At 36.2% G+C, this 25,952-nt stretch overlaps 1 protein-coding gene across 1 annotated transcript; it reads right to left on the minus strand.

The window, feature by feature from the left end:
- Window positions 1–11,951: 11,951 nt before the first annotated feature.
- On the minus strand, window positions 11,952–14,175 carry LOC137738009 (AAA-ATPase At5g57480-like). The gene has a single exon (XM_068477608.1). It carries the CDS (start codon window positions 13,734–13,736, stop codon window positions 12,147–12,149), a length of 1,590 nt encoding a protein of 529 aa, XP_068333709.1. The 5' UTR covers window positions 13,737–14,175; the 3' UTR covers window positions 11,952–12,146.
- Between the last annotated feature and the right edge of the window lie 11,777 nt (window positions 14,176–25,952).

Raw genomic sequence — 25,952 nt, forward strand, 5'->3', positions numbered from 1 at the left:
GGATTTGTTGGGGACAACTTAAGCTTTCAAAAAAGACCTTTTGGGACCAAATTGGAGTTGATTAGTCCGTCAAAAGTCTGATTTTCTGAGAATTCCAAATTTCATTTCAAATAGAAAACATTTAATTTGTTGTTTTATTATTTTATTTTGGTTTTATTCTAAGATCTTTTCTAGGTAGGGTTTTATTTTGCATTAGTATAAATAAGGCTATTTAGCCATATGAAAAAGGGCACGCACTATTAGGAGAAGCACGCACTACTTAAAGAGCTTTTGACAATTCAAGTTTATTTTCAAGGTGTTTTCTATCCTTTTTTCTATTTCAATAAAATTCCTTTTGTTTATAGTTGTTTGTAACTAGTTTCTTTTGCTAAGGCGAGGCCACGAGCCTTAGCATGAATATGTATTGCTTATGATATTATGCATGCATACTTTGAATTATTAATCATTATGTTTAATCTATCTCTATATCTTAATGCTTAGCTACCATTAGGATGTTTAGATAAGTAATCATATGCAATTCGGTCGGAATGTCACCGAAGGATTGAGTATTGCTTCTTGTGGTTAATAATTGTAATTTCACCTAAGGCGAATATCATGCTCTTAGGGGTTGTATGGTTTTTCAAAGGGTTTTCACAAAACTTAATGAGTCATGCATGTTCATATTTGATCTAAATATCACAGACAAGTTGCATGTTAGATATACTTTCTTTCTTGAATATCATGAGGAGAATATGCATTAGGAAAACCTAACCTTCAAAGTTGCATTTGTAATTCATAAGTAATTGGTAAAGTTACATAGGATTGTTGTGACAGCGGAACCTTAGGCTTTTACAAATTGATTTTCAAAACCATTTACTTTTGTTTTCTTTACTTTGTTGATTTCTTTAATTTTTTTAATTTTTTATTTTAAATTCGTTTTCAATATTTTAAGTCACAAAATCAATATTTTCCAAACCTTGTTTTAAATAGTTAATTAAGAATTAGTTTAAATACAAATTATTCATTTAATCTCTGTGGAAAACGACCTTACTTGAGCCGTCTATAAACGAACTCTCAAATAAGAAGGATTTTATTTAAATAGCAGAAGGACCCTAGTTGGCTCTCTCTTTTCTATTATTTGATGTAATGTCTGGTTTTCCATAAAAATTGTTTTGATAAAAATATATGCAAGCAATTCTGATCATAAGCATAAAGTTTCGTAAATCAACTACAAACTCTTTCACAATATTTGTGGAGCCAAATATTTTCATTTGAAAATGTTAATATAGGGGCTTCCACGGACTTCATGTAGATTCCTCGTAATAATTTATTTTTCAGTGGTTCACAAATGCATAAAAAGCCATATATAGATTCTTATTTGACAAATTGCTTCCAGCATTAAGAAGGATTTTATTTTAATTTGTTGGGATTTAAATTTGAACGCTTGAAATCTTGTTCTATTTTAATCAGTCCAGTCAACAAATTCACCAGCTTTCATTGTCTCAGTAATTGGTCCAAGATCCTCATAGTTGAAATGCATTTTATTTTTTGAGACTTTTCAGTAACCGCACACCAGTGAATTTATTCTCCTTTTTTGACTAATTGTTAGGACAAAATGGAAACGGAACTTGTTTTTAATTTTATATTTTTTGGTGGGACAAGTAACATGGCTCAATGGGGAACAATAAGAATAATAATCTTTGAATCGATTTCTATGGAAGAGAAACATTGAAATAGTAGTGTGATGTTTTCTGCAGAACATGGATGGTGATGTTTAGGAGTGGAAGATGCTTGCTGGATCAGACATATGCATGCTTCACCTTCGACGTCTCTGACTCACTGAGGGGTCATGCGCGCATGCGTAGCGATAGTTCGTTCTTTTGCATGCAATGTTCTATTTTGCCACATGTTTGCCATTGGAAAATATGATAAACACACTCTTTTTAACTTTTTACACGCTCATGTTTAATTATGTTCGTTGTTTTTGTGAACTTGTTATCCTTTGCACTTATTTTCAATTTGATATCGGTCTGCAAGGTTTTGATGGCCGGGTTCATTGTCGGATTCATAATAAGCTAGAAGATTCATTATTCCTGCATAAAGAGTAATCTTGGGGCAAATAAGTTGGTTTCTTGTGTTAGAAAATCTCACCCAGATAAAACCACGTGAGAAAAATTCAATGAAAGCAAACGAAACCCACATGCTCTCGAAATCCATATAGCAAAACAACCAACTCGGATTACAATACATAGGAAAACACCCGAAAATTAAATTAAGTTAATTACTAGGTTCTTTATGCTATGAAATTATGAACTGCATGAGAATTTTGGTTTATGTCTGTGTTTCTTCAGATTCTTCCTGATTTTTATCATGCCAAAAAGGAAAAATAAACGGAAAAAATAAATTCCATGTTGGCTATATACAGTTGGGGCTTAAATGTCAAAATGGTCTCTGTGTTTTACTTGTACGTCAATTTAGTCTCTGTGTTTTCAATTTGGCCGATTTGGTCCTTGTGTTTTAAATTGTTACCTAATTTGTCCAATTCCTTAATTTACTGTTAAATATTTCATTTTAAATTATTAAAAACCAATTTATTTAAGAAATATGAAAAGCTCAATGTAAAATTAAAAATAAAAGTTAAATAAAAATAAAATAAAAGCTCAGATTAAAAATTCAAGCCAACATCTCCAACCATGAACGTGCAGTGGGGAAGGGATGATCCACAAAGGAGGAGAATGGTGTAGATCAATGCTACGAAGGTGGTAGATGTGGAGATGACTCAGATTGGGGTCATATGGGGTCAACGTTAGCACAAAGGAGCGGAAGGTGAAGAGCAACGCAACGTCGACGTATCGCTGGAGAAATGATGTGGAATTCGATGGTAGGTGGGAGACCATGAGGGTGAAATTTTTCGAAGAGAGAAGGGATGGGTGGTTATGGGGCGATTCATGGTGGTTGGAGTGTTGGCTTATGGATGGATTCGATGATGGTGGTAGCTGGGATTAGAGGAAAAGTAGGAGGCATGAGCGTTTCAATTTTGTTGTTATTGAATTTTCATTATTTTCTTTTTCTTTATTTTTAATGTAAATTTCGGTAATTGGATGGAAAATGAGCAAATTGACTAACTGGGTTAAACACAAAAAATCAAATTGGACGAATTGAAAACATATGATCAACTCAGAAGGGTAAAACCTATAGAGTATAGACCATTTTAGCATTTAAACCTATAGTTAAAGAATACAGGAATGGTCCAAAATCTTTGCACTTTAAATGTGTGCAAGTACAACTTTGTTAGTTTCTTTCAACTTGTTGAATGTCTTCGTTAATCTCCACCAATCGTAGAGACCTTTTTTTTTTTTTTCTGAATGCCTCAGTTTAGCACGTAACTTGTACTTCCTGTGCATTTCTTGCCTTTTGTAATAAAGAAGAACGAGTTGGAAGTAGCAATTTTTCTTTTCTAACCTATCATTGATAGAAGAAAATGTTACAAGAGAACTAGATAACATAAAAATAAGCTGCAAATAGACCTAGTGGACATAGAAGCCCAAACAAAACACATGATAACCGCAGTAAACTTAGTCCCTTAAACACAAGTTGTCTCTACCACAACCACCATGCACCTCGCCCTTCAGCCGCTTGGTTCAACCGATTCGCCGTCAACACCAACAAACCACACGAGCCCCACATAAAAAATATAGATACAAACAAGCCCCAAAGAAAAAAACTAAACTTATCCCTGGCTTCACAACATTAAAGATCCACAAATAATACATAAAATTTCCTCTTAAAGACTCAACAAACAAACTAAGCAGCCTACACCAACAATCATATTCACCCCGAGGACAAGCAAGGGAAAATTTCTGATGCCAACAAAGTAAATAAACAAAACACCAACAAAATCGTAGAATGGGGCGGCACAAGGACAAAAACCACCAAAGTGGTTTTGCACACCTTTATTTGAGTGAGCGACGACTCGCTCTCGAGGTGGGTAGTAAACACAATGGCCAGATAAGGCTTCTCAATTGAAAGCAAGCATCTAGCAAGTAAATGGAGGAATTGTAGTGGAGTGAGAGGGTAAAAGAGAAATAGTAAGTGATACAGAAGGGAAAGAGAACTAAGTTGTTGTTAGGGTTAGGAATTTGAGATATTTTTTGGGGTTAAATTGAATCTGGTGCAGCAAACTGAGTATCACTAAGCATGGTAGGTTTGGTCACCTGCGCACTTAGGCTAGGTTGTTTGTATGATTGTGCATGACTCGGGGTAGATAATGTATTTACAACGTATTTGCACAATCATTACTACAAAAGGGACTATCATTGGCGGTCAAAAACCAACAAGAAACACCAATTAATGTCGGCTATTTGGTAAAAATCCGACATTAAATGGTGCAATGTCGGATTGGGTTAGCGACACCAATACTACCGTCACAGAAAAGGTATTGACGTCGTTTAGACCCCTTAATCCGCCACCATGAAGCAAAGTAATATAAAATAAAAAGAACAACAGTATCGCTTAAAAGAGACATCGTAGATTATGTCGCTTATAAGCGACATTAAATTTTGACATGATGGCGCTACTAACCGACATTAAGTAATAATTAAACAATAAAATATTACACTTACTATCGGTAGTAGCCGACATTACATAACAGTAAACAAATAAAATAATCAATCTACTGTCGGTCCTAACCGACATTACCTACATTTCGATAAATATAATATTTATGTTGTTGTCGTCCATAAGCGACACCAGATATATTAAAATAAGGCAAAATACAAACTGTTTCTCCATTTTTCGTTAATAATAATTAAAATATATATATAAATAATTCCAATCATATTTCATATATAGGCCAAAGCAAACATTAATAAAAACTAATAACAATAATAGTTATCCCAATTCATTCTCAATTCATTGTTCTCAGTCATCAGCATTGTTACACAACTCCTGGATGATCTCCTGGAGGAATTAGAAGTAAAAGCTGAGGAAGATGCATAAGACACCATATCCGGAGTAACCCCATGTCCATACCCACGCATTCTATTATGATGCTCAGGACCCTTCGTCTCGACATATACTTGGGTCCTAAGTTTATCAATATCTTCTTGACCAGACTCAATCATAGATTGAATATTGCCCTCCATAGTTGCCTTGCAATAAAATTTTAAAAAAATAAAATCAACAATCATAAAGCAGAAAAATAAATTATAGATATTAAAAATTAATAACAATGATATACCAACATGAAAAAATCATTTACCCCTGTACACTGAGAGGCTTCATCAATACTAGTTAGAATACAACAAAAAAGATGAAATTAATAATCATAACAATTTCAAAATAGACCACCTTCGAACTCCTCCTCTTCGAGATGAAGTTCGTCAGAATGTTGATCTTCAAAATGTTGATCCATAGAAAAAGTTTCTGAAAAGAGAAGTAGAAAAACTAAAACAGAAGAAGAAATGGACGCACGGACCAAATTGGGAAGGAGAGACTGAAATTAGGGAAGAAACATAAGCACGGATGAAATGGAAATTTTCAGTTTAAGCAAATGTAAATTTTGAGTTTAAGCATAATACTAGTTTAAACACAAAACAAAAACTGAAATTATTAATAATTCAAAAAAGAATCAGCTTCGAACTCCTCCTCTTCCAAATGAAGTTCCTCAGAACATTGATCTTCACTAGAATTATCCATAGCAAAAGTTAGTAGAAGTAGAAGGAGTATGGCTGAAATGGGGGAAAGAGTAAGGCTGATATCAGAGAAGGGAGTAAATGAGAGAGAGAAATGGAAGCACGAAAGTAATGGGAAAGACGAGGTTTAAATATGGATAAAAACTTAGCATCGGTTAATACTGACAGTAGCTAAAACGCCTTACGTCGGTAAAAACCGACACCATCTCTGACAAACTGACAATAGCCATAAGTTGCGTCAAAATATTAGGACTTTGCGTCGTTTCAAACCGACACTAGGTTTGACACAACCTAGATACACGCACCCTGACACACTTTTGATTGAAAGGCCTAACACACTTTGACTAAAAGGGTCGGCGTCGAAATAGGATCACATTGCATCGAATAAAACCGATGTTAGTCTGACAGATTTGTGTGGCGTCAAAAAAAGGCCAATTTTGTGTCGCATAATCAGAGGTTGCGTCGGTTAAAACCAACGCCAGCTCTGACACTAACTGAAAAAGCTTGTCCAATCCATTTCCCTGTGCAAAAAAACTGGGAAAATTCCTGCCCAAAATATTTTAATTAAACCACAAAATCTTTACATTAGTGGATACCACAAAATCAACGAAAAATCACGATTTAACAATTATTTTAACTCTGATTTTGATGATTTTTTATAGCTACACTCCTTGGCCTTATATGAATACAATAAATGAATTCGATCTTCAATTTAAAATATTTACACTAGTGGATACTACAAAATCTTACGTTATACTTAATGAAAGTATAAATAAACTCTAAGTGTTAGTGAATCAATTGTTTTGATGGGATACGCATTGTACGAAACTAATTTCAACGATCCAACCATCAAACTTGTTAGTATATGCTTCGAGATCGCATACACCAAAAATCACAAAAAGCAAACATTCAAAGATCAAGTAACGGGACAAAATGTTTTGACGGTTATCAAAGAAAAATCACGATTTAACAGTTATTTTAACTCCAATTTTGATGATTTTTTATAGCTACACTCCTTGATCCTATATGAATACAATGAATGAATTCGATCTTCAATTTGAAATATTTACATTAGTGGATACCTCAAAATCTTATGTTATACTTAATGAAAGTATGAATAAACTCTTAAGTGTTAGTGAATCTATTGTTTTGATGGGATACGCATTCTACGAAACTAGTTTCAATGATCCAACCATCAAACATGTTTATATATACTTCGAGACCGCATACCCCAAAAATTGCCAAAAACAAACATTCAGAGATCAGGTAACGGGACAAAACGTTTCGACAATTATCAACAAAAAATCACAATTTAACGGTTATTTTAATTCCGATTTTGATGATTTTTTACAGCTACACTCCTTGATCCTATATGAATACAATGAATGAATTCGGTTTCAATTTAAAATATTTACATTAGTGGATACCATAAAATCTTATGTTATACTTAATGAAAGTATGAATAAACTCTTTAAGTGTTAGTGAATCTATTGTTTTGATGGGATATGCATTCTACGAAACTAGTTTCAATGATCCAACCATCAAACATGTTTGTATATAATTCGAGATCGCATACGCCAAAAATCGCAAAAAACAAACATTCAGAGATCAAGTAACGGGACAAAACGTTTTAACGGTTATTTTAACTCCGATTTTGATGATTTTTTACAGCTACACTTCTTGACCGTATATGAATACAATGAATCAACTCGATCTTCAATTTAAGATATTTTACACTAGTGGATACCACAAAATCTTATGTGCAAATTTATGAAAAAAAAAATATTTTTCTTAACGGGTCAGGTAACTTTACCCGTTAGGTAAAGTGACTCGATCTATTAAGGACCCGTTAAAATAACGGGTGTGACACGACATGACCTGTTTGCTAGGCCTATTCTAGAGGGTATATAAAGGCCACCAATATGTCGCCTACAATCGACACCGGGTTTTCAAAATATTTTAAAAAAATTAAAATCTATGTCGGCTACAAGCGACACAGGCTTTGAAAATATTTAAAAATTTTCTCTAGTGTCGGGTATAAGCAACACCAGTCTTCTTTTAACCAACACTAACTTTATGTCGATTACAAGGGACACCGGGTTTAAAAATATTTAAAAAAAATTAAAACTTATATCGGCTACAACCGACACTAGCCTTGAAAATATTTAAAAACTATCATTAGTGTCGGAAAAAAGTGACACCAGTCTTTATGTCAATTAAAAGCGACACCACTATTAAAAAATATTAAAATATATGTTGGTTATAAGCGACATTAACAATTTATGTCAGTTATAAGCGCGACAGTAATTCCGACACCATGTAAAGTAGGTGTCGGAATGTCTTAAGCGCCACTATGGTTTATAAAAGTGACACCAACCACCGACACAATAAAGCCCTTTTGTAGTAGTGAATGTTGATTATATATAGATAGTATCGTCATTCTACTGTCAATATAGTGAAGATACATTGTCAATACGAGTCATGTGCAAACCATGTGTACAACCCAGGTGCACGGGTAAAAATGATTATAGTTTATACAACAATATTTTAATACCAAAGGTAGCATTTTTGCTAAGTTTGAAGCATAAAAATGATTATAGTTTATCAATATGCTCTTGGTTGAAGTTGCATTGTAGCTCAACTCATAAAGCATGTTATGGTCAATTAAACCCTCATAGATGATTCTTGACTACTGATGCATGCATGTGACGATCACAACGTATTTTAACCTTCAAATTCATAATGTGCCATGTTGAGAAACACCAACTCCAATTCTCATGTGTATCCTGAGAAGCTAACAAGTGAAATCTTGTTTTTTTTTTTCCGTCCCTATTGGGACCCAAAAATGTCACATACAAGCCCAAGTCATGCCTAAACATATGCAAAGGTGCGGAATCGAGAAAGGAAAATATTCACAATTATGCCATGCTACAATAATTAAATCGGATATTTGCATAAATCATGCCAGGCCCATGAAAATCCATGCATATTTATCATGCTAACTACTATTCAGGCTAAAATAAGCTCAAATCACATGCACGAGACTTGCTAAGTGAATTGCGATGTGAATGGTTACAGAAGTTTATTGGGTCTACGTGGAGTCAAGATTATGGAAGACTTTGGGCTGCATGGGCCCACGATTCAAGCCCATAATCTTTGAAGTCCACTGGATAAGTTTGAGAGAGAACAAACCTAATGTCTTTCCTTTCGTAGCAAGCCAACCAATCTAGTTAGGAAGGAACCAAATCCCAAGCCTTAAGTTCACGTGATAACCCGGCCAAACATGCATTTAATGAAAAGAGAGGTTAGCTTTCACTTCCAAGCCCATGCAGAAAAATGACACATGAAAGCCAGGAGACACATTACCATAAGTAACAAATGTGGACGTTGACTAAAAAAAGCAGCGTCTTGGGAAATAGGCGCATTGCAGTCTTCACTAGCGGATTAGTGGTCATTTGTCTCACACTAAAAAGGAAGGTTGCAGCTATCCTAAGAGAAAGAAAGAGGAGGATTTAGCCACAACTAGAGATTCCTTAGGAAACCTGGAAAAGAATCATTCACCTAAAAGAAGTATCAGAAAGGCAGAGAAGAAGATGAACTTGACCAAAAAGACTGGACCAAGAGGGAGAATGTTGGAGGTGTTTAAGGATTGTGTTGCACCAAGCTAGGGAAATCAGTCCCTAAATGCAAACAGTCTTAAGCCTCAGGAAGGCCACCTCTGCAAATTTAATGTTTTTCCACAACCTCCCCTTGAGCATCTTAACCATTAGAAGCATTGTTATTACCCTAGGAAACTCAGATACCCAACCTAGAATGCCATATAACCATGCAATCTCTCTCTCTCTCTCATGCTAAACATAAACTTCTAATTTCCACACCATGCCTCACTTGAGTAGGTCTTTATTTGCTTAATCATGTTACCTTCAAGTCATTGATCTAACCAGGATATTTCCTAACACGTGCCTATCCCTTTGGGATATCTTGGAACTTGGTACGAAAGCAGACCAAGAGAGACAAAGGGACACATGCGAATTCTAAGTCCACTTCGACCTAAAAGTCCCCCAACACTAACGTCCGAAAGAAAATAGGAAGATTGCCAAAAATGATCCATTTTCTTAATCTTATGATTGAAATAGGACAAATCAGTCATGCACACCATGCACAAAACTGAATGACAAAATATCCACATATAAAATGTAAAAACTCACAGGTGATGACGCAATTTTTCTGATTTTGAAGAGATAGTTGTAAGCTCTGGGTTTTTGGGTTGGCTTAAATGCGTGAGCATACCATGTGCATGTCACTAGAAAGAGATGATTATTAATGGGATTTCCAGAATCTAGGTTCAGGTCAAAGATTTGTAAACTACATATCTTTAAGAGATTTCCAGAATTTGGGCCTCCATAAATCCCCCAACGCCATTAATTGCACGTACACAACTAAACCGAAGATTCCCTCCAATAACTGCATCAAGAACTCTAATTTCTCACAGTAAAAACAAAATTTGAAAATTTGAAAAATTGGAAGCTTCGATTTTTGCCGCGACACTTGAATCTCAGAAAACGACCCATTGCATCAGTAGGACAAGCGCTAACCATTTGTCCCTAACCACCCTGTAAACCATCTGATCAAATTAGTGAACTATGTGTTTGTTTCAAAGAAAAACAAGAACAAAAACAAAAATGTCCAGACCCTCAGTGCTACTCCCACCCACTAACCTAAACCCATCGAGTGGCTCCAACCACGTCGAGAAGTTAGGCAATCTTAACACCTATCTCGTCGGCTTCTCTGACTCTAAGGTCGCTACTATGTCCTTATTCTCTCTCTCCTCTCTGTTTCTCTCTCTACAAAATGAGAAATAAAGGTTGGAATTTCTGGGTGACCCATTTATATGGGAGAACAATTTAGTAAATGTGAGTTTCAGAAAATCCTATTTTTGTCATATTGTGCATGGTCTGTGCATATCCGAAAATCCTATTTTGATCCCAAAATTAACAAAATGAGTCATTTTTGTCTATTTCTCAAGAAAATAAAAGAAAGGAAAGTTAAAAATCACTCAAAACTAAAAAGGTGCAGCTTTCAAATTTGATGGTCGATACGATATGCTACTCACAAGGCATGTTTTTCATGGAACAAATTTAATAAGAAGTTGTTTGTCACATGTCACCACGTAGGCCAAGATCTACTCATACTCTGTCTAGGCAGCTTGACAATCCAATCTCTTTTGCCTTTCCAACTCAAATATCAAAATCATCAACCCAAAAATCAAAATTGTCAACTTTTTACTCATTAGAAGCCAAGACTTTTTCTGCTGCTTTTGCAAACTCAATCGTCCTTTTACAAACATAAAATCTGGGGCTTGTTTGCCTGTTTCTACCATTTCATGCCTCCTATTCCCAAAACTACCCCCTCTCCTGTGTTCCTATCCATTCACACAGTTCCTTTCTTTCCCTTTTTTTTTTTTTTTCTATACTATCATCATTAGATACTAGCACGTACAAAACTCAATCGATATAGTGGAAACAAGAGTGATCTCCGGTAACCCTTTTTTTAAATTCGGATCTTTTAATTTAACAACTGACATCATTTGTCTGTTGTCCCGAAATATCAAACTTAAGTACAAACCGACCAACCAAACTCAAAATGTTCTAAGAAAAACTCAATTAGGTTACCAAAACCTTTATCCTGCTTTCAAATGCACTTTGAGATCAGCAATGACTTACTCTCTTCTTTTTGACCTTAAATCAATGCCCTCAAGAATTTTGTTGCTCTTAAATTGTCATGGGTGTTGGTTAAATTCTTGTTGCATTGGAATCTAGACCTATGATAATCTCAGCCCTAACTCATTATCATATGCTACTTCGAGCCGTTAGATTGAATAATTCACCTTCTACATTCCATTTTTCTACTCGTTAGATGAAATACTTCAGTAAAATATAAACAGATAGAAATAAAAAGCGAAGTAAAAAAAGATAGTGCGAAAATCATTCTAGTAATTAAAATGCCGACATCTCCACCAAGAGGCAAAAATGGCCATGTGAACTCCAGCCCCAGGTGGTCTCTCAGAAGCAGGTCAGCCAGCTAATGGATACTTCTTTAACAATATTATGTAATACCAAACATCTCCCACCATTTTTTTTTTTAACACACAAAAGCAACGTAGAAAGCAAATCAGATCATACGGTCACCAAACCACATGCAAATAAAAACTTATCTATGCCATTGCAATGCAAAGATCATATAAAATAATATTGGTTTCAATATTCTTTTGGCTGCAAGTAAATTGGGATTCGATTTCATTATTCAAAATACTACAAAGACTAGAGATTCTTTTTATAACATGTTAGAATTGGATAATGTAGAAAGCTTCTAATTTTCTCATCCTCAAATCCCACAAATCAAAATTTGAATATCCAATACTTTTCAACTCTCACTCCGTTTTTAAATCCTGAATCCGTCACTGATAGCGTATGTTCATTTTTCTATAATGTCATCATCTTGTTTTTGATCATCCTCTTCATCACTTTTCTTGCAGCTGTCCTGAACAAGGTCACATGACCCTTCATCTTTAGGACTCTCCAATGCCCTCTTCTCCTGCTCTTCTTCCTCTTCTTCTTCTTCTTCATCTTCTTCCTCTTCCAACTCACCACCCCCATTACTCTCTTTCTTCTTCCTCCTCTCCGCCCTCGCTTTCAAGGCCTCCAGCAACTCCATCACCGCATTGCCCTTATCCCTCCTGTTCTTAATCAACACCTCACTCACATCCGCTGGAGTCATCGCCGCCTTCTCCAAAACCTCTTCAAACTCCCTTGTAATCTCCTTATCCAAATCCCCCTCCTCGTACCCCAAATAATTCCTCAGCAGAATATTCAACGCCGGGATCGAACAGTGGCTCATGAAAATATGCATATCCATTCTCCCACTCCTCAGCAATGCAGGATCAAGCTTCTCAATGTGGTTGGTTGTGAACACGAAAATTCTCTCACTCCCACAGCACGACCACAACCCATCAGTGAAATTCAACAACCCCGAAAGCGTAATCGAATTTCCTCCGCCACCCTCCTCCCCAGAACCACCAACACCACCTCTCATCTCCCCTGATTCATAGTAATTCCTACCCGCATTCCCTCCGCCGCCATTGTTCTTCCTGTTCGTCAGATTGATCGAACAATCAATATCTTCGATCACAATAATCGACTTGGAACTAGTCTTCATCAGCAACTTCCGCAGCTCGGAGTTGGTGTGCACCTCCGTGAGTTCAAGGTCATAAATATCGTAACCAAGATAGTTCGCCATTGCAGCGATCATGCTCGATTTTCCGGTCCCCGGAGGTCCGTACAAAAGGTAACCCCTCTTCCAAGCTCTCCCTGTTTTCTGGTAAAAGTTTTGGCCATTGGCGAAGTCCATGAGATCGTCCATGATCTCCCTCTTCGTCTTCGGGTCCATCGCCAGCGTCTCGAACGTGCTCGGATGCTTGAACGGTACGGATTCCCAAGGATGTCCGCGGGAATCCAACGATCCGCCACGGGAATTCGTGTACAGAAGCCGATCCTGGTTTTTTCTCCGGATTTCATTGGCCTTTTCCATGATATAGTCCAAGTAGCTGTTGAGGATGAGTAACTTGTCCTTCTTCTTGATGCGGAGGGTAAATCCTCGCTTCTCCTCCGGCAGCGGCCGCCAGGAGAAGGACTGGTTCTGCCGCTGCGTGACAACGTGCTCCCATAGGACGGTAACGCCGTTGAAGTTGTCCACCATGCAGTCGTTGTTGGAGAGGCCGAAGGTGATGGCGCTGGAGTTGAGGGCGCGCGTGAGGCTGAGGCGGGTGCCAGTGATGGAGACCGTGGAGCTGAGGTAGAGCTGCACGGCGTTGTAGAGCTCGTTGGTGTTGACGCCATCGATCTCCGTGATGTCGAAGTAGTAGTAGGAGGAGAACCAGTGGAAGATCTTGTTGAAGAGCTTGGCGAAGGCGTAGCGGAGCTCCGGTGGGAACACTGCTTGGAGGAGGCTCTGGCAGAAGGCCAAAACGCCTAGCAAAGAAGCCAAAGAGGTCCAATACTCCTTCATTTTTGGTGTGAAAATACTTGGGATTTTGAGTAGTGGGTTTTGCGCAATTTATGGAGGGATGGTGGGATTTTGAGAAATGTGTTTCGCACAATTTATAGAAAAGTGATAGAATTTTGGAAATTCTGAGTATTTTTCAAGTAGGTTTTGCTGGATGTAGAGAAAAGTAATGAACTTTGGAGTTTTTGGGGTAGTTTGAGAAATGGGTTTTGGTTATTTTATGGAGGGAGAGAGGGGGAGGGGGATTTTGGAGTTCTTGGGTTTTACTAACAAATGGGTTGTGCTCTGAATTTATAGAGTGGGGATTTGATGGGGTTTGGGAATTGTTTGTATGAAATTAGTGGATGAGAGAGGGAGAGAATAAAGCAGAGGTGAAAAGAAAAGGAAGGAAAAGAAAGGAAAAAAATGTTTGAAAAGGGATGGCTTTTGGGATGGGGGGGAATTGGCTGGCCAAGGAAGGGAGGGGGTATATAACATATAAGTACAAGAAAGAACAGCAAGAGGGAGGGGCTAAAAAACAAGAGGGGTTTCTGGAGTTTGGGAAAGAATCAGAGATGGGGCCTCCTGCCCTATTGTGTTTTTTGATGTTTTGAGTGATTTACAGGGGGTTTTCTTGGACTTTTACCCTGCTTACTATTATGCAAGATTTGAATGTATAGCCAATGGTACACAGAGAGAGAGAGAGAGAGAGAGAGAGAGAGAGAGAGAGAGAGAGAGAGAGAGAGAGAGAGGCTGAGAGAGAGAGAGAGAGAGAGAGAACGATGATGGACAAAGAATGTGGTAAACCACCGGAGGAGGGAGGGTTTCACTGATGGCTGCAGTCCTGCTGCTTGGAAATCTCAGAGGAAATTGGTTAATGTGGGTTTTGCAGGCACTGTATAATAATCACAATAATAATATATAATAAGTAGTATAATTTTGTGACATTATTATCATTCATGAATTTACCAACTTAATAGATATTTTGCATGAAATAAGAAATTATTATCATTCATGAATTTACCAAGTTAACAGATATCTTGCATGAAATAAGAATGGAAGGCAGAAAGAATATTGATGAAAAAAGTCAAATGTATATGAGGACCCACTATGCTTTTTTGGTCGCATGTCAAACATATTTAATTACTAACACTAATTGCCACATATTCTTCAAAATACTTTTGATTTGGTGAAGAAAAATCTTGAAAGATTGGTTATATATTTAATTTTGAAAGGGTATTACGAAGGAGACTAAAATTTTAAATTAAATTTACAAATTAAATTATGTGTTACAAAAAAGAAATAAACACGATAATTTACGTTTAAGTAATAATTCAATCATCAACAACTACATCATTTAGTTTACAAATTTGTTTAAAAATTTTAATCTCTCTAACATTGCTCATTTTAAAATTACCATCATTGGTTTGAGACCATTTTTGGGGTCATGGATGTGTTTTGTGATCTTGTCTCTGAATATTAACTTATATAAATGTAGAAGGTCTAAAACCCATCGCTTCGTGTGTAGGTCTGGATTTCACCAGTGTGTTTTTGTTTGTCTTAGAGACATTTTCACTCATACTCAAACTTCAAACTTTAAAATAAACATTTGAACGTTTAAATAAAAATATAAAAAATTCCGATGACTACTCTAGCGTCGTTAGAGCTAGCATAGTTGTTCTTTAGTGTTTCTTTTCTTTCTTTTTTTTCTTTCATGTTACTCAACAAACAAAAGTTTTAAATGACGTATCCCAGTGACCAAGAAGTATTCTACTATCAAATGGAACTATATTTTTAGGAAAGCAAACTTTGCAGCGAATACTTTTGCCAAGTATGGATTACGTATTCCGTCGAATTACATTTGGGAATATGTAACTCCCCAATTTGCTTCTTGCCTTGAACTTTGATTGTATCTGTACTGATTGTATTTGTGTTTTTTCTTTTAAATGAAGTTTGATTACCCAAAAAAAAAAGGTTTTAACTGATATATTCTTGCAATATTCCAATTTTAAAAGAAAATTATCCTCCAACCATATACACATGAAATCTTTCTATTGTGATAATATTGAGATCAAACAAATTTTATTACTATACAGAGAGAATTAGATTATTACTTAATAGATATATAGTTACAGACATTACTTTTTGACTAAATAATTCTTTATAAAAGATGTCCCATTACAAAGTATTTGAATTAATACTGGATCATGTACATTTCCAATATGTAAACATTAAGAAAAGAGTTGGGAAGACACGTAACAAAGTCATCTTGATAGTCTCTTATTTACTTTTATCTCTAATTAAACCGAGATGTCGATTGAGAGTCCATACTTAAATTTCTTACCTTGAACTTGTTTTGCAAATTTATGCAGAATAAAAATACTTTTATGGTGCTTACATATTTAAAACTCCGACAACCACGCCACCCTATTGCCACTATCACTTCTCACCACTAACTATGCTTCCCTTCCATTCTCTATCTCTCACCCCTCACCCTCTCTCTCTCTTCAGAGCCCGCACTAGATCATGATCTTTGCAAGGAAGATATCTAATTGATCGATACAATTGAAATTGGAAACTACACGACGACAATGGTAAAGGAAATCTGGAACGATATGACAATGACGAACCCGTATATCTAAAACGACGCAAAGTGACAACAGGAAAAAATCTGATACAGCTTCGCCGATGAGAGGATGAGAAAGATAGAAGGCAAGAAAAGGAAGTGTGGGACCCTTTTATGGGCTTATGACACGTGGTACTCAGGGTACTTGGAATGATTGAAAAGCTCAGAATAAGATCAAAGTTACATAGTATTCAGAATTAGATTATCATAGGCCAAGGTAGTCCGGCACGGCTCTATTAGCTCTAAGCCCATTGAAGATATTACTTGTCTCTCAAGTAAGGAAACCCTAATTCAAGTCAAATTAGGATATCTTATGGATTAGACAATGTAATCATAATCCTAGGAAGATTGGATATGTCTCTCGATTTAATTGGGGTTACTCTCCCTACAATAGGATTCTCAAGATCACTATAAATACCCTAACCTGGGCACTTATCTCTTCAGTACTAATATATGCTATCACTCACACATATTCTCTCATACACGTCGTCGTCCACACATAGACATGGAGAAACATCTCCTATATGCCTAAGTCAAGGCACCTTCATCAAGGATGGTTCACGATGTACATGCATGACACCATTCTTTCTTAGAACTATACTCGTGATGTGATTCTCCATCCCCGGAGATATGTAGGCAGTTCGATTTGGATTCAATCACACTCCCCAATCAACCTCATTCTCCCCTCGCAGGAGTTCATAGGTAATTCTGATTGAATTTCACCTCCTTTCGATTATGTGCATGATTTTAATTCTAACAATTGATGTTTTTATTGAGAGTGAGCTCATATTCCACCAGCCAACAACCTCTACTATGAACAACAACAAAAGTAAGGGCACCGGTCACAATCACTTTATGATTTATTGGAAGACCACAAGGCCTAAACGATGGCAGAAGATTCCTATCTTTTACTTTAGGGGTGAGGATCGGAGATCAGGAAGTACCAAAGAGCGACCTCTTTCGCTACCTAGGAAAACTTTGGAAGAGACTCTAAGAAAAGACTTACAGTACTTGGATCTAACGGAGGACATGACACAAAACCGAGCGCAATGGTGTTCTAGAATTCATATAGCCGACCCCACTTAGTGGGAAAAGGCTTTGTTGTTGTTGTTGTTGCTTTATTCTTATGCTTCCACGCTAATTCTATTGTTTCTTAGCATGTTATATCTTCATCGATATTGCAAATTTCATGGACGAAAACGATGATAAGCAGAACAAGATTGTTTCTTTGTTTGTTTGTTTTTATTGCAAGGAAAATATCAACAGTCTATAAAAGATTTGGTAAATTCCACCAAGTATTCTAGTGGAGCCAGTAACTCTAACAACTACACAAAAGCTCCGATAAGCATAGCAAAATCCCAATTTGGGAAGAAATTCACTAGGGGGATATCACCCCAAAAGAAAGCATATGTTCAACTTCAGAACTCTGTCTCAAGTTCAAATCCAAAACTCCACCTACAACTCAAAATGCAATGAACTGGGGGCATCCCATTTGGAGCACATGACAACTTTGCAACACATGTTCCAACTAATTGCTTAGTCAGAAAGCCTCGCAAATATACAAGGCACGAAATAACAAAGTTGGACCAACACTTCATCATGAATTTAACTCAAAGACCTCTCTTCTGAAATCTACAACTAGCGTTTCATGCAACTCAATTCAAATCCATCAACACTCCAGCTAAGGCAAATGCTCACAAAAATCTGGTGGTAATGTAATCATGCCTTAAACCCAATATGTGCCCTTAAATGATTTTTAATGAAAATTTTATTTTCCGGATGAATTTCGACACAAGGCCAGTTGAAAAGAAAGCTAAGAAGCTGAAGATTGTTGTGTCAAGTTTTCAACTAGCCAATACCTCCAGTTTTTCACACAAAGATAGTCGAAGTTGTATTCCCTTTAAAATTGCACAACTGTGGGAAAAATGGAGATTTCAAAGCCTTCTCAATTTTTTCAAATGACATTCAATAGGCCTGAAAAACTAAGAAATAAAAGCTAAAACATTAGTATTTTCCCATAATTTTCTAGAAAATGGAACGATCTCAAATCTAGCACGCAACAACAAGCCAACCCAACTAGCACATCACACTAATGCAATTAACTTGGCAGATAAACTGTACCTTCTCGAAATGGATGGGGTTTCGGGTCTTGCACCACCGTGAAGATACAGACGTCAAATTTTGTCAAATTTTGCAAAACACAATTTCAAGCTACGTGGAAAATGTAATAGTCGTTTTACCACTCATAGAGCAAGCTGGAATTGTTTGCGAAATTCCTCAAAGTTCTTCCTCCAAACTCATATCAAACGATGCTCAATATGCTACAATAACCTATGAGTTCAGGATACACACAATAACGACTACGTTAAAGGTTAACCTAAGGGTTCCAACTAATGCAAGTCTGCTCTTACGAGCTAAAAAGGTCACTCGCAAAACACTATGTGACAACTCCACACTTGTCCTCCTCCACTACTGGTTTGTAATGGAAAAATTCAGGGGCATACTATATGGAGTAAGAAGCTAATTTTTGACATATGGGTACGCTGGAACAACTTTCAACGTACTTACACATGAATAGAATGACTCATACACAACATGGTTGTTATGGATTCAGAATCCCACACATAACGAATCCGAATGAGTTATTACTCCGACTTACTCTAAAACTATTTGGAGTAAGTCTTGTCGAAGTAAGTATGCCTTAGTAGTCTGGTCATGGACTAAACAACTCCGATCATAACTGAGTTGAACAAACGGACCCAGATAGCAACTACACTTTGTTGGGTTCTAGACAAAGATCTACTTGCTCTCCAGAATAAGGAAGCCTGATCTGATTGGGGATTAAGCAGGTTTCCTATGTTCTTAGAGATTCTTACAATTTAGGTATTGGCGAATGTAAGTGATCTTAATATTTAGGTTAATCCTGCAAATTGTGAATGCTTCATCTAGAATGAACGAGTGAGGCAACTAGGCTTAAACAACAAGTCATATTCTATGAGCTAAAGTGCAAGTATTAGTTACCATGAGGACATGAAAAGTGTGTCTGTAACTCCAGACTCACCCAAGCATAGTTCTAATGCGAAACATGAAGAAACTCTAAAACAGAGAAAAAGGTAATCAACAATCTATTTATGCATATCAATCTACTTTGCGAACTAACTTGGAATTCCTCAGCCATAATTGAACAGTGAGGCTTATATTATTGAACATCAGTTTACGTCTTATGATTCCAGTTTTTAATGAAGAAAATATTGCCATTTTAATAGGGACAATGCAAGTTGAGATTTTCTGCAGATTTACATTTCAAACTCTGACGAGAGAAAATTTGAAAACCCATCCATCTACTAAACAACCTTGGTACAAGCCATGATAACGTTCCAAGATATAAGTACTTTTGATTTTTTAGTTGTATCCATAATTGAATGTAGGAGGATATGTGATTTAGAAATTATTAACCAAGATTGGGGCATGAAACCATAACGAGACATGCGCATGAGCTACACTTGGACTTGAGGTAGCCCTAATCACGTGCGGCTCTTTTCTAATTAGCCTCTACTTGGCTCTAGTTTGATTCCATCAATTGACCACAAGTAAGACAACTTGGCCAAAGAACTAACGCCAAGGCAATGGCACAAGCATTTAACATGGGTCGATGTCGGAAACTGCACACTCAGGACATAAATCTCAAAGCTAGGAATGATCTTTTCATATCCTTGCGTGACTTTGTTTGTTCTTTCTTACACCATTTTTTTTCGTACAGGGAACTCCCCAATGTCCCAAATATCTCACTAACTTTGTAACTATGCAAGAGATGTTCTAGTCTAAAATACTCAAAGTCTTAGTGTTGAAGGAGTCTCTTATAGCCCATTCTGTGGTATTCTGATTAGCAGCTTAGGAGCTTGACCTGCATTAAGTGCGATTAGGATAGGCGGACTACAAACATAAAGACATGGCCTTGATCCGAAGCTTCCAATGCACTATCTGACCTTTGAAAAGTTTATGCAACCTAATAGTTGTGCATTATAAACATTCAAACTTGGGCTCTGGCAATTTGAGGTAATAATCAAAGGGGAAATCCAGAAATCATCTGAGTGGTGGCTTTGAACTCCGACCCTATATGATTACTTTTATCTTAGACTAGCGTACTAAATTAAGTACGTTCTAAGGCGATATGCAGGTCCGAAGGGCGCACCCATACTAGGAAATCCCAAGATGGAATTTTATTCCAAATGAGCTCTAACGCACAGCCAAATCAGCTAAGTGTAGTCTGATAAAAAACGCACAGGTCTAATGCACATATAGTTTAACAAAAGGATTCCAAAGGTGTTTCCAACTTACGTGCAAGTAATCCAGTTCTAACGAAACTTTTGTTTAAGGTTCACTAGGATGTTCATGCAAGTCAGACTGGGAAGGAAACAGCTTTCTAATGACACTTTGGGATTATAAAAATCTTCAGATTTCGAATAGGGCAAGGTGAACAAACAAACGGAATCAAAGTCACGCTCAACTTTTCATAACAACACTTAGATTAATTTTTTGCAAGTGTTAGGAACTATTCTGACTCAACCAACAAGGTAACTCAAACATGTCAGACTGATATTAAAACCTGGACGCCATTCTGAATATCTCATCACTTTTTTCATCCTTAAAGTGATCAATGCATCAGAACAAGTTAGGAGCAAAAGCATTTTCATAGGTCTTAGACATGGTGTTGGAGTAGGGTGGCACTTTGATTATCGTAGTGAAAATCATTATAAACACTAAGTTTGGGAGATAACAATTTTCCACTTCAATATTATCAAGGGATATAAAGACCCATCTCGGACCTACAAGCTTGTTCATGTTTGACTCTGTTACTCAGCTTCGACAGTTGGTTTACTTTGGAATGATTGTTGGATTAAACTATATTCCACGATAAGAAAGAAAAGGAAGAAAAGTTCTAAGTATTTTACTATAACATGATTAAAGACTTTAGTGAAATAAACTTAGCAAAATATCTCCTAAGGCATCTAAGACTATCCAAGGATAAAGCAACATAGGCACATAACGCCTTGCATCCAGCTTTTTAGTTGTACATTCGAAAACTCTAACCAGGGGTCTACAATATGGTTCAGAACTTTAGAATATCATATCTTTTAGAGACAAGCAAGTAGCACTACCTAAACTTGGCTAGCCCCGAAACAAACAAGCAGTTTGAAGGTCATAATGAAGTGTATTTCAGAAGCGGTCATTCTGGATAAGTTTGCTCATTGTCTGTGGGTAACCATCCATCTTTGAGTTGAGCCACACTCTCAGAAGCATAGTTAAGGACAATTGTAGGACCATGATTTTCTAAACCCATGACATATGACACTTAGGGCAGTCAAATTACCACAGGCCAAGGTAGTCCGACACGACTTCATTACCTTTAAGCTCATTGAAGATTTTACTTGTCTCCCAAGTAAGGAAATCCTAAATCAAGTCAAATTAGGATATCTTGGGGATTACGCAACGTAATCATAATCCTAGGAGGATTGGATATCTTATCTTAGATTCCCTCCTAGATTGTCTCTCGATTTAATTCAGATTACTCTCTTTACAATGACTCTCAAGATCTCTATAAATACCCTAGCCTGGTTATTTATCTCTTACATTATCACTCATACATATTCTCTTATACATGTCATCGTCTACACGGAGACATGGAGAAGTATCTCCTAAGCGCCTAAGTCAAGGCACCTTCGTCAAGGATGGTTCAAGATGTGCATGTATCACACCATTCTTCCTTAGAACTACACCTGTGATTTGATTCTCCATCCTCGGATATATGTAGGCAGTTTGATCTGGGTTCAGTCACACCCCCAATCAACCACATTCTCTCTTCGTCGAAGTTCATGGGTAATTATGACTAGATTTCACCTCCGTCCGCGGATATGCGCAATTTTGGTTCTAACAGGAAGCTTCGCTGTCAGTAAGCTATTGTAGTCGACATGCATGATGGGGAGATTGGGGTTGGTGGCTGTGCGGCTAGGGTTGTTGGGAAGGTTGTTGTTGGTTTTTTGTTTATGCTTAATTTCTAGTTTTTACTTTGAAAAAAAATATCTAGTTTGTATTGTTTTACTTAATTTTATGATAAGTTAACGGAATAACAATGTTAGATTTGGAGTTAAGTTGAAGGACATGTGTTAAAAAACTACAAAGAAGACACGAATGAGACATAGAATTGGGGACAACAAACCCACGACCCCTCAACATGACCCTTTTACATACCTTTCCTATCCATATATGCACTAGTTATCTGAGACAAGGTGTTTCCCTTTCTTGAATCCCAATGTATATATCTTGAAAATTGTTATACTCCAATATTAATGTAGTATTTTGTAACCATAAAACTTGTTTCAAGAATAACAAAGTCGAAAACTAATTGTGGTCATATTATTATTATTATAGAGAGGTCTGTAACCTTCAGATTAGATGTGAATGTGATGAGTAAAAAAAAAAGAGAACGACAAATAACCCTTCTATAGGAATAGTTTTTAACGAGCGTGCAAACAAATGTAAACAATACGTCGTCTAATATGTATGATGAAAAATGTTATAGAGACTATAATGTTCCTCTTTCTAATAGAAGTGATACATTACGTGTATTGATGAGTTCTACCTTTACTAAAATAATAATACAATGTAATCTCTCAAAATAAAATCTCTTTAGCATCACTCATATTTAATTTGTCAGTTAGAAACATATGTAGATCCCGCAGTATATCCCACATGCATGAAACAAATGATAAGGTATTCAAATTCAAAGCAACATAAACAGTATGGAAAGCATATATACCATTATTTGAAGGACTAATTCAAACTCCACTTGATCAATTTGTGGACCACTTTTGTTTTTGCCAAGTATAAACGTCTCCTAATGTTCCATACAGGTGAAAATGCTGTTAGCATTATTGTAGTATGATTAAAGTGAGAGAGCTAGATTCCACTGTTTGATGCACTGCTCTCAAGTGGAAAAAGAAAAGAAAACTTGGTATTACCAATCAGTGTTGGAAATAATTATTGTGATCTTTATTGTCTGGGTGTGATTGATGAAACTAAGCTTTTTTGTCACCATTTAATCTCTTCCAGCATGATAACAGCTTAAGCCAGCTACGAATAAATACATATGCATGTAAAAAGATTGATCCTAAAGAAAAAAATCTAAAAAACTAGTTAAAAGATAACAGATGTAAAATCAATTTTTAATTCTTTATAAGTTGAAATTATAGAAAGTATCAAGCGGTGAGATATGTGCATTCTATATGAGAGGTGCAAGTATTATCTAAAGATAAGTGTATTATGATCATTTGTCTGCAAAGATTTTATGGTATCTTCATCATATAAATTTTATAACCATAACCGTTCAATTTATTCTTCATTTAATATCATTCTATAAAAAAATTATTTGAATCGATAATTGTTTACTCTAAACCTTAAACCTCTGAATCGGCAATCATTTACTTATTCAAATGCATTAAATAAATGAAATGTTTAACATGAATGTTTTACTGTTGATATTCACATTATCGATTTATTACATACTTTTAAACGACTAAATTATGTTTGTCTTAGATAATTATTTTGTAAAGATAATCTTTAAATAAAAATTAAAAAAAAAACTAAAATATTTTATTTTAAAATTTATACAGAATTACGAGGAAGTGATGGGATATTTGCATTCCCCCACAAGTATTATCCTTTATCTTTTAATGTTATTAAACAACTTGAAATTCAAACACAATTACGACGATTTGGGGAATTTTTTTCTGAGAAGAGAAGTAATAAAATTAGTGAGTGACCTATTTTTCTCGTTTTATTGTTCTATATATTAATAAGAAATGAGAAGTGACCACTGTTGGGGTGGTGTGTAAAAGTGTTTGATCTGATGTGTGCTTGAGAGAGAGAGAGAGAGAGAGAGAGAGAGAGAGAGAGAGAGAGAGAGAGAGAGAGAGAGAAGGGTTTCTGGCAGCTGGCCGAGCTCATTGTTATCCCAACTCCCAAGCCATATTTGCTTGGCAGTGCAGGAGATGTTAAATCGCAAATATAAAAATAGAGGAAGAGAATCCTTTTGGGGCTTCGAAGCCTTCGATCCTCTGACTCATTTTACATAATTTCGTCACATGTTGCATGCAAAAAAAAAATAACAACAAAAGTTAATTAAAAACCAAAGCTACAGACGCTAAAGTATACACAGCAGAGACAACCACACTTGCAAGTAAACCTCATCCGCTACGTTAACCAAACCTGTTTAAATTTGCTCTCTCTCTCTCTCTCTCTCCCCTGCTGCTGCATCCGTCTGTATATATCGGTACAACACGTAATCATAAAATGATAGTTGCAGAAAAATAGTGCCAACACACACAAAGACAGAGCATCTCAGACGATTTGACATCTAGCTTTTAATTTTCTCTATATTTATTCATTGGGTGCTGTAGTAATGTCCTCTTTTTATTTTCATTCAAAACTCTTTATGAGCTGATTTACACCAAAGCCCCAAAAAACTCATATTTTTTTCTCAATTTACCCCATGAAACTTAAAATTTCTCACTTAACCCCCAAGTGTTCACTAGGCGTCTCACTTTGCGCATCTCACTTTGCGCCATGTTGTTGAGTTCTGATAAAATCTTTCTTGATGGGCTACCATCCATGGGAGGAGGTCCACACAACTAAAGACATACTGCCACGCGGATAAAACACAACTTAAAACGAAATTAAGAAAAAATACAGAGGAACAACGGCAACAAACAAACATAGCCTCCCTAGACTCACAATTAACACCCAACTAGTGTATCATTCCTAGCATCCAACCTCTTCTATCTCTGTCTATAAAATGAAAATTTTCAAATTGAGGTTGGCGATGGTGTACCCACCCACAAGGCTAAGGTGGGCGGTAGCTCAGGAAGGTTTTCTGTAAGAGTAGTGCTATATATGCTCTTATTTTTACTTCTCACACACCTCTTTTAATTTTCGGTTGTTCGAATCGAATGAGTTGGAGATAATCACTGACAGAAAATTAATAAGGCTGTATTGAAGGTAAAAATGGATTTGTAAATAGAACTATTCTTTTGTAAAATCATGTTTATAGCTTACTCAATTTCAATAGAGATTATTATTTAATATATATTTTATAGAGGATAGGTACTAAATAATACGTTTTATGCTAAAAATTATAAATTAGTTCTATCTCTAATCCCTTTTTATCATATTCTTTAAGGAAAAAGACAATTTACCCTATGTAATTTACTTCTGTGCTTCTTACTCAAGAAAAGAAAAATAATTTCTTTAAATCCACAATTAAATCCTTATCTCCCCAATTCCTTAATTTCCGTTGCGATTTTCCAATAAATGTCACCTTTGGTACTTTCTTAATCTCTATAGTTACTTATTCTTGATTTAATTAGTAGGTTAATTATTTATATGGTCCATGAATTTATCCATTAGGGACATGATTTTGAGAATAATTTATATTATATTGTTGTTCTTTTATATTGATTATTATATAAGTGACACACCCCGATCCAGAAAGTCCACTTGGACCCTGAATCGAGCCGTGCTGGCCGACACCTGGAAGGTGACGAAGCCATAAAATGTGA

Source organism: Pyrus communis, chromosome 6 (genome assembly GCF_963583255.1).
Source record: "Pyrus communis chromosome 6, drPyrComm1.1, whole genome shotgun sequence".
Classification (NCBI taxonomy): Eukaryota; Viridiplantae; Streptophyta; class Magnoliopsida; order Rosales; family Rosaceae; genus Pyrus; species Pyrus communis.